Source organism: Pieris brassicae, chromosome 11 (assembly GCF_905147105.1).
Source record: "Pieris brassicae chromosome 11, ilPieBrab1.1, whole genome shotgun sequence".
NCBI classification, from domain to species: Eukaryota; Metazoa; Arthropoda; class Insecta; order Lepidoptera; family Pieridae; genus Pieris; species Pieris brassicae.
In genome coordinates, this window is record NC_059675.1 from 14,090,899 (window position 1) to 14,104,987 (window position 14,089).

Sequence of the window (14,089 nt, forward strand, 5' to 3'; positions counted from 1 at the left end):
AGGGTCAGTCTTCAGCTCTTATAAAGTCCGGAATATTGGTTTCAAGCCAGGCTTGGGAAGTTCGTGGCCAGATGCCGAGCCCAGCTGGACTGTATTAAGGGGTTGGCTGAAGTTTTCACTCCTTTTTCAATGTAGTTTTATAACTCCTTGATAAGACACGCCCCACCAAACCATCACTAACTCAGGATGATGACCACGTTGTACTTGAGCCGCTTTTTTAGGACTGTGAGCGTACACTTTATAATTTTGCTTATTATAGAGTTCTTCGTTCTTCTTTGTTTTTTCGGTAAAGAGGCCATTTATTTGCGTTTCACCTGCGTATCGCGACAGAATGCATTTTGATGGATCCACTCTCATTATTTGTAAAGATTGATTTAGGTTTATATTCTGTATATCGACGATAAGCACTGAACTTTAGGCTTTGTTTTATAATACGCGACAGAGTCCTAGCGGGAATTTTCATTTATCGCGACAAGATTTTTTGTTTCCTAATGGCGTTTCGACGAATTCAGGCTTTAACACCATTAACAGTCTTTGTAATTCTAACAGCACATGCCTGCCCCGATCTTTTCTGGTCTTCCACAGAAGTAGTGTTGTTGTGTCTATTGATAGTATATTATACGAACTTACGGCTAATACCAAGCTTTTGAAGTGTCTGGAATATGAGTAACGGTTCCATACCCACTTTGTCAGGTCAATATAATCTCACAACAACCGCATTCCATATTGTAATTTGATAATTAACACGAAAAAATATGTGAAATAGTGCAAAATTGAAAGAAGTTTTTAAAATAATATATTTTAAAGAAGTTTTTAAAATAATATATTTTAAAGAAGTTTTTAAAATAATATATTTTAAATAAGTTTTTAAAATAATATATTTTAAAAATGTCTTGTTCCAAATTCAAAATAATTAAAAACTTGAGTAAAAGAAAAGTTTTTATGTAACAGTACCCACTTATGGCAAGACTAGGTTGGGGAAAAAGTTTCTTCGAATTTTTTAAGAAAATTCACAACATTTTTTAATATACTTTATATTCATTTGGCTAAAGTTCGATAACTTTTTGCAATCTTGCAGATAGGGACATGATCCCATTGCTATAGAAATTTTTGGGCTTCTGTTCAAAATACCGCGACAATTGGTTTTGGCAGTCCTCTCGTGGTGTAAACGTGACACTACCTAAAGAATGTTGAATAGACCGAAACAGGTGAAAAACTGAAGTTGCAAGGTCAGGACTATACGGAGGACGCGTTAACACCTCCCAGCGAAGCTCTCTTAAGTTTTGCTGAGTGGCTAAAGCAGTATCATTATGAAAAACCATATCCCTTATGTTGATTAATTCAGCCGCTATCTCTCAACTTTTCTGTTTTAATTTCATTAGTTGTTAGTAGTAGAGTTTAGAATCGGTAGTCCTGCTTGGTGGTAACAGCACATAATGAATAATGCCCTTCCAATCCCACCACACACACAGCATCACCTTGTTACGAGTTAACACGGGTTTCGTCAGTCTCTGAAGCCTGACCAACCTTTGACTACGACCTTTTTCGCACGTTCCTGTCGTACGTGATCCATTTTCATCGCCACAAATCTGTTTCTTCAAAACTAAAGATACTAAGAACGATAGAAGAACTATAGAACAAGGGGCAAACGGGCAGGAGGCTCACCTGGTATTAAGTGACACTGCCGCCCGTGGACACTCTCAATGCCAGAGGTCTCGCGAGTGCATTGGCAGCCTTTTAAGAATTGGATTGGCCTCTTTTCTTCAAGGACCCTAAGTCGAATTGGTTCGGAAATACTTTAGTGGGCTGCTGGTTCCACATACCGGTGGTGCACGGCAAAAATTGCCTTGAAAATCGGTCAGTCGTGAAACGGTGGAGGTAGAGGTGATACGGTATGATGATATGATGAAACTCAGCTCAGCTTCGGATTAATATCCGAACATCGTAATAATCGTAACTACCGATATGCCGATCTTCCTCCACTTTTTCAAAAATGGCATCCATTTTGTCCGTAATAGGGCGGCCAGAGCGACGTGCTTCTTTGACATCAAAAATTGATTGAAAACGCTTAAACTAAAAAACTAAATTTGTGCTACTCTCACAGACATTGTGTGTGGTTGCAGCTCTTCACAAACGTTGTGTAATACAAAAAAAACTTGGCCATTAAAAAGAGTGCCGGAGAGTTTATTGCCAGATCTTTTCTTCCGTTCTACGCCCTTGACTTGAGAACTGGTAGTAAATGTAAATTTATTATTAAAATTAGAAGCATTTAATGTATATTTCTTTTTTTGTTGTCGTTCATAAGTGTACATTGTGTTACCTATATGAATAAATGATTATTGACTTTGACTTTGACTGCACTAGGTCCACAAACTTCGCAAATTTTGTTCGCGGCTTGCGTTGCAAAAAAGGTTATAATCTTTTTTTGTAAAATTTTCAAATGTATCGAATTTCTAAATTAGATTCACTCATCTTGACAGTACGAAAAAGAAATAAAAATCGCACATTTTCCTAATTTGAATTTTGAATTATCTTCTTTAAAATATAAACTTTTACTGATACTAAAACCAGCCAGGTACAAATAGCCAAAGAGATTTTATTACAAGTTCATACATAGCGTAAAGACTTTTTCCGCAACCTATGTATTAGGAAATGTTAGTATTATCAGGAAATATTCTGATTGGCCGTTAATTTTTATACCTCCTTTGGTTAATCATTGAGATTTCTCATATCATAATTTAATTTGATTCGATTTGTTTTGTTATTACTTAATTGTTTCATACTTTTAATTCATTACTTAACGAATAAAGCAGATCAAATACCTCGAGTGAGGTCGAGGCGCCATCTTGACTTTTGACAGTGCGCATAGGGAATGCAGGATAGTTCTGATTGAGTATTCAGTGGAGCATTGAGGTGATGAGACGTTAAACCGAGTTAGGGGAGTATAGATAGTGATCGGTGCCTAGAACCCCCCGCTCGTTATAATTTAAGCTAAAGTGTTATTTGTAGTGTTAAAAGGAATCACTATAAATAAAATATTGTGCGATTAATATTTTTTATCTTTTGTGCTTGCACATGACGCCCACTAAGCCCGCTGATAACGATGTCAATATCAATGGAATGATGATGTTTCTCCGACATTGAATATCATTATTATTAAAAACGTGTCTAAATACGCCGAATAGTACTATTTCTCTATGCGAAATACGAATATTCAAATACTTAGAAATAGGTTCTGGCTGTACATTAAAACATAAAAAAAACGACATGATACAAGATAACTACAGACGATATTGAGCGGCAAAATATTTGTATTATAACCACCTAAAATAAACAAATGTAAAAATTGTCATGTTATATGTTATGTATGTTATAATATTAAGTATAAACCAAAATCTAGTTACTCATAGAAATCTCTGAATACTATTTAGTTTCATTATTGTATTCTTTTAACTTAATACATTTCGGTTTTTACGTAAAATGTTATATTTTTCACATTAGTTGAAAAATCATATAACAACTACACAACTGTACTAGTTTCAACAACTAAAGTCGACTATCAAACCCCCGAACTTTTAATTTAACTATGTAAATATTAAACTTTATTATCTTCGACACTCGTTTGCTATTTTTATTGACGCTAAAATGATTGTTAATCAAAATTAATTATTTCTAGGTTTGATGTTCCGGATAGATTGTATTTCGATGTACAGTCAAAAAGCTTAAATATTATTCGATACGTTTGCTTCCTAAGGCGTTTTAGCTTCCTAAAAAGGCGGAGATACACCCCAGGAGTATACCCAGATGCAAACACTCTCTTTAGTATTTAAATTAGTATAGCTTTCCATGTAATAAGCATTCATGTTAATTTATAGAATTAAATTATGTTACACGTAAGTATTTAAGAGCGTTTTCTAAGGCAGTTTTTGCCGCGCACCACCACAATGTGCAACCAGCTGCCCACTAAAGTATTTGCGAACCAATACGACTTAGGGTCCTTCAAGAAAAGAACGTACCAATTCTTGAAAGGCCGGCAACGCACTTGCGGGCCTTCTGGCAATGTGAGTGTCCATGTATCACTAAACATCAGGTGAGCCTGTTTCCCGTTTGTCTCCTATTACATAAAAAAATGAAAATCATATTTTCATGTAAAATCACCTGTAATGGTACAGTGATAATCACTACAAAAGCCTAATATTATCTTTAAAAATATCCACTTCTATGTATCTTCTCTATTTTCTGCATCGAATGTTATACATTGCAAATTCCGAGACAGTACAAATGAATACCAAGAGCTTCATTATTTACAATTCAAATTTCATACGTAAAGAGATTTCAAAATGTAATTACATTTGCATATGTAAATAAATTGGAGTGTCGCAAAAATGCACTTAGTGAAATTGCAAATATGTATTACTAGTGTATTACGATTGAATTGCATTTTCTATGTGCTATTTTCATACATTTTTACACTTCTTTAAATACGTAATATGTTGATGGAGCGACGTATCTAATATTTGTGATTATAACTGACGACTATGCTCACAATAGCAGTATCATATTATGTGTTTTTGCACTTCTTTTAGGTTTTTTTAATGTAATAGGAGGCAAACGGGCAGTAGGCTTACCTGATGTTAAGTGATACCACATTGCCAGAAGGCTCGCAAGTGCGTTTCCGGCCTTACCTTATATATATTTTTTCTCACAGTAAGGCCATAAGTTTCCTTTTAATTTAATTGTGTCAATACTCCTGCAACGAAGCGTTAATGAATAGATAATTATTAATCCAAAGTACCTCGCCTATTTGTTCCGGACAGTTGTGCGCGTAATAGAGCCTTAAAAAAACGCTCTATTGTGAAACACGAAACACCGGGCATTGAGGTAATAAGATTTAGTTGCAAGTATTCGAACAGTTTTTCGGAACACTCCTCATTGATTAGAAAAATGTTTTACTCTATGTAATCGTGTCTATCTAGATATTAACTTTAAAGTTGTTTTCCATATATCGTGGTTATAATGATGCTGCCTAAGCCTTCCAATCGGAAACAATTATTGTTTCAGTGTCAAATTCAACACAATTAAAAAGAATATTCTCAGAAATCCTTATAGTTTATAAAAAACAAAACAAAAACAAGAGCATCATTTTTTATTAGAACAATAAACGTCTGCACTTAAAACACACTTATAATTTAATTTTCTTAAGCAAACGCTGTCAAAGATTACAAAACTTCTTAAATATCAGCTAAATTACAGGCAATTTTCTTTAAATATCGGATTTTTAAGAATCACGTAAAATATTGCTAAGTAACGCAACTTAAAAGGTGTTCAATTTCCTATCTACACCCTTTTATTCCACGCCCTGTACAATTTCGCCGCGCCTTAAAGTGCTACAAATTCATATTATAAATGCAGAAATAGGTTTTTTTACTTTAGTCTAAAAACAGTTTTGTATTTAGCTAAGTATACATTGCCTTTATTTTTAAAAAAACTCTGTGACTAGAAAGATAACAGTTCGTGGTTCTGGCCTCAGATTTCTTTATAGGTTTTTTTGTTAACAAGACGTAGATGATTCTTCCTAACCTGACGCCTTGACGTGTGACTAGGCCTCGACTCGGTGTTACCATTCGTAGCGCATTTTTTCGTGATATTTATCATACGATTAAGTGTTAATTAAAGGTTCTAAAGCAATTAATTTTAATAAAATTCGATTATTAATTCAATAGCAAGACGGAAGCTTAAAAGCCGTGACAAGACAAAGAAACTGGCGATCCGCCAACCCGATTCATATATAAGCCGTCTTAGTTTCTGCGAAAGGATATGAAAATGGCGGAAAGTGCAACGATCACAGATATTCTATTTAAAACGACAATAACGAAAGTTTTCTTGTTTGAAATCGGAAGTTGAAATTAAAATTGTGACTCAAGAACGAAAAGATATATATAGATGAAACATTCGTTTCTAAACTGAACTTATAAAAACTTTTTTTTTTATAAAATAGGGGGCAAACGGGCAGGAGGCTCACCTGATGTTAAGTGATACCGCCGCCCATGGACACTCTCAATGCCAGAGGGCTCGCGAGTGCGTTGCCGACCTTTTTAAGAATTTGTACGCTCTTTTCTTGAAGGACCCTAAGTCGAATTGGTTCGGAAATACTTCAGTGGGCAGCTGGTTCCACATAGCGGTGGTGCGCGGCAAAAATTGCCTTGAAAAACGCTCAGTCGTGGAACGGCGGACGTCGAGGTGATACGGGTGGAATTTTGTATTCTGCCTCGACGTCCGATGATGAAACTCAGCTGCAGGTATTAATCCGAACAACTCCTCTGAACACTCTCCATGGTAAATGCGGTAGAAGATGCAGAGTGACCCCACATCTCTATGCAACGCCAAAGGATCGAGCCGCTCGGAGAGGGATTGGTCATCGACCATTCGAACCGCTCTTCCTTGGATACGGTCAAGTGGAAGGAGCTGGTACTGGGGAGCCCCCGCCCAGAGGTGAGAACAGTATTCCATGTGGGGCCGTATTTGCGCTTTATAGAAAACTCTTCTTCAATCAACCTTAATATGATATTAAAAAAGGTTTTAATGTATATAATTATTTTTGTTAAATCACGAGTGTCATATATATAATTTAATAATAGTCATACATCTATACGATAGTTATCCCCGTTGCTTAATATCTTATGTAATATTTAAGGATAAAAGCGATGAAAGTGTGCAATAAATGTTAGTCCAGTAAAGGCATGGGAGTCAACATACATGTTTTTGAAACCCTGAAGCATTTCCTTTTCAACGTGCAGAGTAAAAATATAATCAGAAGCAATCCTCGTCGTGAGGACTTGCTCATCTAAGTCTAAAAATTAATTATAGTGAGTCAGATACTTTAAAGCTAAAAGCTACAATATCAAAATGCATAATTGGCGTTGGCGACAAACTTATATGCATCAGTTTGATAAATATCAGATGAGATCTCAATTAACAATGTTACGAGATCAAAATTACTACGCATACTATTCAAAATATGAATTATTGTACTTTTCCTCGAATATTAAACATGATTTGGAGATACCCAACAGCACGTAGCGATAAAATACAATGAAGTAAGAATATAAAGTCGAATCAACTCCACCTGCAAACAGCACGTCTTGTGAATAATAAGTCTGACGTTTCATTGTAACAACTGTGCAAAAATACAGATTCAAATACATTTTTTATTCTATTTGAATTACTAAAGTATGATTTATGTTTTTATAAAGACGTAATTTTATTTGCTTGCAACGTAGTGTTGAACGGTGCAAAAAAAATATAAAGAAATTAATTGTCACTGAAGTAATTTTATACGTAATTATTATATACAAACAGTACATAAATAATACGTATACCCACAATGATATATAAGTAAAGTAAAAATAATTACACAATGAATGCCTTAAAATATTGATTATTCGCTTAAATATAATGAAATTAGAACAAATAAATGTTATATTACCATTAAATAATTGAACGTCTGTATCTAAGGTACTATTGACATGTATAATATTTCCTCTGAAACACTATCCCCCTTCAGTCTAAGTGGGAATACGAATACTGACCTTCCCCTAATAGCATTCCAAGTAGTCATTAACCCTGTTTACTCGAGTCAAGTAGAAGTTCTCACTTACCTAAATCTTCAGCATCTTCAGTCCACTCTCCAGTCCCCAGGACGAAACTTGCCGACATCAAAACCACTAAAACGTGCCTTAAGACCATATTCATGAGTCTCTTTTTCCAATACCCAAGCTAATACCGTACCCACTTCAAAGAAGCAATTATCGTTGAAACTAATTCACGTAAAGGGATATCGTTTTCGTAAAAAAAAATTTACTCCAAAAACGGATTGTCCATTGAGCGCACGATTTGTCGTGACCTTCATTATCTATTGTCAATGGTCTTTCAATTGAACGATGAGCCAGCACTGTCGAAGTCTTTCAACAAAGTTTAATCACTACGACCGTTTATTGAGACCACAACGACCTTGTAATTCAGCATTTGTAATGCGCATTTATTCTTGAGTCATCGAATTAAGTTAAAACGAAGTTAATTTGGTGTTTAGTCCTGTTCACACAATACAAGTTATATAGCGTAATGTAACGCACGGCTTCACTAGGGTCCCGGCTTAATATCCCAATGAATTATTCAAGACTCTTTTAGCAACGGTGAACACTCGACGACAAATGGACACCTGGAACAAAATACATAGACACATTTATACGCGCAGTACATTTTGACAGCTAATAATATAAAATTAACAATGCCTCGTTGTTTCAATAAAATATTTCATACTTCAATATTGACTGGACAAACATTTTTAGGGCACCGAAGGCGTCCCTCAAATGTCAAGTGTACGGAGTGATATAATCATATAAGACTTGTGAAAACAGTTTTTGTTAAATTTAATACATTTTTGCTGGCCAAAAGACGAAAAGACTATCGTAATTTTTTACTTGTGCTTAAAACGCTTACAAACAAAAGCTTTGAATTAAATATAAATCTACTTAATACATACATATATTTTACAAATTAAATTGTATCCTTCGTTTTTTTTTTTCAATATTTACATGTAATTTTATACGACAAAATCTAAATATCTTATTTCAGAATTAAGTATTTTACGCGAAATATGAGCCCGAGGATACTATTGAAGCCATATTCTTCGCTTGTCTAGAGTGCTTATATTTATTTAAGGGGAATTCTGCAAAAAATTTAACAAAAGCTTTCAAGAAGCAAATCCTTCATCAAAGTAAGGCAACGACCCGTGCCGAGTGCTGAAGTGCTAATGTTATTTAGAAGACATCAGGTCCTCGTATAGCTTTTAAGATACGCGTGATGACGCTGTGAAATATTCTCAAAAATCGTATACAGAAAATGAACTTCGAAAGCTAGAACGTCAGTACACATCCTTTGTATTACAAAATATAATTTGGTGTACAGTTTCTTTAAAGAACCTACTAGAACGGTTATTACATAATTTATATTTCCAGTAAAATTTATTTGCTTAGTATATTAGAACTTCATTTATTGAATAGCCCTACCGGGAGTCGATTGTTGCAAACAGTGGGTTCGCTAGTTTGCAAAAAAAAGTGTCTTGAAGTGGACTGTAGAAGACCTCCAGTCATCAATGTGATATCGATATAATTTTTATGATAACTCATATCGTCATGATTTGATTTGTATCAGGTATATATAGAGAAAACACTCAAAGTTTTATCATTTACAATTATGAAATAAGAAAAATAATATTGACAGGTATTAAAAATCAGATTTTTATATATGTCATCTCAATTTATTTTCCCGTAAATACGGTCTGAGCTTTTAAGTCATAACGATTATGCACTCAAAGATACTTTCAAACTCATATTACAGAATACATAAGCACTTAAATATATTCTTTTTTAGCTTCGCCTTGTAGTCGAGTAATAAAGTAGAATATTGTACGCGCTGGTACAATTACTGCGGTTTTGCTGTCTTTGAATGCCTTACTTCCTATTGTAACTGTTGTTAACCCGGCTGCATGTTTTGTTCTAGTAATTATTACTTTTGTATCATATTTTACTTTTATTATATTAAGACATTGTATTGTAACAGGTATCATTTCCGGTATTATTCATTTGAATTATTAAAATACTTGTGTTTAAATATACAGTGTAAACTCCTTGTACCTCCTTTTAACAACTAACTTCCTGAAGCGTCGAAATCAATTGGCTTTATTGGGCTTGGCTTGTCTTCCATACAAAGATACACTCTACAAAGTATTACCCTCTCTCGGCATCATGCATATGAACTTTCTAAGAAAATATGGAAAAAAGAAAGAAAAAAATCTCCAAGCCGATGGCGAGGGAAAATCGTCCGAAAATTAAAGAAAAATACGCCCCAATTGATATTTTTAATGCTGATGAATTAGGAATTTTCTATAAGTTGACTCCAGGTAAACTCTGAAATTTAAAGGGAAAAGTTTGTGGAAGGGAAGCATTTTAAGGAACGATGGATTATGGTACACGTGGATGCTAATATGGATGGCACAGAAAAAAGAAAGCTAATTGTAATAGGCAAATCGAAAAAACCGCGCTGTTTTAAGCACATCAAAAAATTGCCACTGACGTATAGCTAATAAATCAGCTTGAATGACCAGTAAACTTTTTGAAAAAGAACTGTGTTTTTTACTTCTTGTTGATAACTGCCGTGCCCACCCGTTACTATCAAACCTTCAAAACATAGAAATGGCAAACAGTGAATGGACCAGATTGTGATTAAAAGCGTCAAGGGAAATTATTGATGAAGTGGTCGAATCTGTAAAACTTATGTTAATATTTTTTCTATCTAAAGCCTGCGAAGAAGTAACACCCGTAACTACACAGCACTCTTTTCGACATACTGGACTTTGTACCAATTCTACGAGTGATGAGGTGGAAACAGAACTTGAGTTCGATAGCGACGACGACTTTCCATTAGCCGAGTGGATTCAACAGTTTAACATGGCAGGAAATACGGCAAATCCTACATCAAAGAAGACAACTGCCTGGTCACTTACAGACAAAGACATCTTGGATTCAGTGAGAAACACTGAGGATCAAGAACGAGGAGATGAAGAAGATAAGACGGAAGAACCTCCACCGAGAAGCTCTGGTAGCAGGTAACTTATTGTATAAATACTTCCTTTATCATAAAGATACCTTCATCGTAAGATATGAATAAAATAAGTAAAAAACATAACAAAATTACTGTCACAGCAAAAGCCGTATAACAAAAATAACAGACTATACATAATAACAGACGCAATAGCATTTAAATAAGATTCTCTTTAATGTACATAACTAACACTAGTCTGAAATAAACTTTTTCTGATGTTTCTTCTCTCCATTAAACTAATCCATTATATTTTATTGCAAAAATAATAATGTAACTAAAATTACGCTAATCATTCAGCACAGTATTTCGATTGAACATGAAATTTAATGTACATAAAAAAATGTAACCTAATCTAGTCGGCCATGTCTCACTTTTAAGACAGTGAAAGCACAATTAAACGAAAAGAGACAAATGAAGAGATACATTAAAACTAAAATATACTTTTTATAAACAGTGTAAGCATAGACCTGTAATAAATAGATAAAATCAGTTTATGACGTTACAAAGAAAACATGTTACGAAAGAAAACATAACGTCAATAGAATAAATTACGGTAATTTAAAAGGCATTAGAAGATTACAAAGATTACATTAAACTTTCTGTGACTGTCATGTTTGCTGTGATTACTTGGTTAATATTTGTAAAGTGTTAGAGAGTGTTGGTTGCGCGATCGAACTTAAGTTAATGTACATAAGAATATAAAAAAAATCATTTATTGTATAAAAAATATTCTTTCAATTCTGATGTCTACGATACTGCTACGAATATGGCTACAGAGTAGCAGTTACAATGTATACTATACGATCGCACTCTACGACTCAAAAACATAATAAAATACCCCGTAAAACCACGATCAAAATCAATTAATCTTTTTTATTAAATTTCTTAATGTGTTGGTGTACGAGGTGGAAACAGATTTGGAATTATTTATATTCTTTAGAACGCCATTGCAACCCTAAAATATATTTGTCGGCGGGAATCGAAACTTGGTTAGCTGCGAGCCATTGTGTTTACCAACAGTTTTTGTTCAATATCTAACGAACACATATTTGTTTAACTCAAAACAACCGATTGTTTAATTACGTTGAAAATATAAATTGAATATTACACTTAATAAGTCATATTAACCAATCCAACATTTCAATTTATTTGTCGATATTATGTAAAACTGTAACAGTAACTCAGTAGTAATTTAATATACCTGCCAGAGCTTCATGTTTTTATTAATTTCATACATAATATTTAGTACGGCGATTACAAATGAATAACATTATTTCATACAAAACATTTATTATCGTATCGTCATTACGCGAGGATTATTCATTCACTACTGCTTTTCTGAAACGGCTTTACTATTTTTTTTTTATAGTTCACGATACGTTTTTATTCGAATAATATTAAAGCGAAACAAACTATTTATGTATATATATTGACGTTACAACGTATATATTTCATTAGCTTCATCATTGAAGCATATTAAAACTTTATTCTTATAATAATATAAGAATAAAGTTTTCTTGTTATAAGTATTTCATATGTTAGTAACGTGCTTATGTAAGCTTTTATGTCATTTATAATAATATGTTAGACTTAGTAACTTATTAGGTTATTTTGTTATAAATATATGTTTGATTATAATTACGATCAAACTATATATGTATATTTACATTGTGTGTACGTCTTTTGTACTGACCTCTTTAATTGTCCATATAAACATAAAAACACTATTCACGTGAAAAAGTTCGATCATATTTAGTTGCGCACAGCACGTTTGCTAAAGTGCGAAGCTCGCGGTTGACTGGCTCTACCCAGTCAATGTATGTCGCCTCCTACCTAGTGCGCGAATCAAGCTTGGTTGCCTTCGCTTCAGGTACAGGTATATAATCAGAACAGTACATCTATTGTATTCAGTGATCAAGTTATAATAATGTCCTATTACGCACGCGTATGTGTTATTTGTTAACAAATAAAATGCATATTGTTATAACAACTGTACAGTTTACTGTTTAATGTTTTTAAACCAAAATCTTTACTGCGAAATATTAAAAACTTATTACTTTTACGTCATAATCCTTTACTGTTTTAGGCATCTTCGGTAATTAATTTTAATATTTAGTCAATTAGGAACTGGCTGTATAACATAAAATTTGCTATATATCTTGTAGTAATAATAGTCTAGTATATTATGTATATCACGAATATGTGAATACTGTTTACATGTTAACTGTGCTTGAAGTAAGCTCACTCAGTGCCAGCTACATATTAATTGCTGCGAACTGAATTAGCGCATTGACCGTGCCGAGGCTCTCGTTAAACCTTGTCAAAATGTTTTCCAAAATAAATTGTAATTTCGAGAATTGTTGTAGTAGCAACTTTCGTTCGGCCCAGTTTCTATAAAATTTCTAGGATAATTAGTTATAAAATACCGTTTGATATATATTAAAATAAAACTTATATTCACTTAGATAAACCTTGTATATGAATATTAAGAAAAATGAAATCAGCATTTCGTATGGAAGGAACAAAAAGTATATTTCTTTTCAATAGAATATATTTAATTAATCAAAGTATTATTTATGCACTTTTGCAATCTTAAAGGTAGTTGTTTGATCTGTTTGTGGGTGTTTTGGACATTCCAATTGAAGCTCCTCTAATTTGATATTGTGCACCGTTTGGTGGTCTAGCGTTGTCGTAAGGCAGCAATCTAGTTCGATTGACCAGCATTGTTTAGCTGCTACCTTTTCCATCATGGTTTGCAGTTGCTGACAATAGCTGTAATCGACTGGCCAGATTTATAACGCAAAACGCAAACGGGGGCAAACGGGCAGGAGGCTCACCTGAAGTTAAGTGATACCGCCCGCCCATGGACACTCTCATTACCAGAGGGCTCGCGAGTGTGTTGGCGCCTTTTAAGAATTGGTACGCTCTTTTCTTGAAGGACCCTAAGTCGAATTGGTTCGGAAACACTTCAGTGGGCAGTTGGTTCCACATAGCGGTAGAGCGCGCCAAAAATTGCCTTGAAAAACGCTCAGTCGTGGAACGGCGGACGTCGAGGTGATACGGATGGAATTTTGTATTCTGCCTCGACGTCCGATGACGAAACTCAGCTGCAGGTATTAATCCGACCAACTCCTCTAAACACTCTCCATAGTAAATGCTATTGAAGATGCATCTACTATGAATCGCCTATTTCCGCCAGGTATCGATAAATTTTGTATACATAACACTTTCATTTACTAAGTTGATTGTTTTGAATAAGATCTGTATCTATATATTGGTTTAAGTGCCTACGTAATTTTTCAAATCGTTTGCTATCTTTTCGTTGAAGTTCTTGTTTATGTTGTCACTTATAATATTTAAATAAAGTTTTCTTAAAATAGCAATGTTAAAACTTTATTCAGTAGGATACAAGAAACTGAAAAGGATT

At 34.0% G+C, this 14,089-nt stretch overlaps 1 protein-coding gene across 1 annotated transcript in view; it reads right to left on the reverse strand.

The window, feature by feature from the left end:
* The window catches only part of LOC123716405 (neural cell adhesion molecule 1-like), a 104,907-nt gene extending 92,464 nt beyond the window's left edge, over window positions 1-12,443 (reverse strand). The window contains exons 1-2 of the mRNA XM_045672134.1: window positions 12,356-12,443; window positions 7,659-8,218 (exon numbers count right to left, since the gene is read on the reverse strand). Of these exons, the coding sequence (XP_045528090.1) occupies window positions 7,659-7,752 (94 nt within the window). The 5' untranslated portion in view covers window positions 7,753-8,218; window positions 12,356-12,443. The remainder of the gene's footprint in view (window positions 1-7,658; window positions 8,219-12,355) is intronic.
* Between the last annotated feature and the right edge of the window lie 1,646 nt (window positions 12,444-14,089).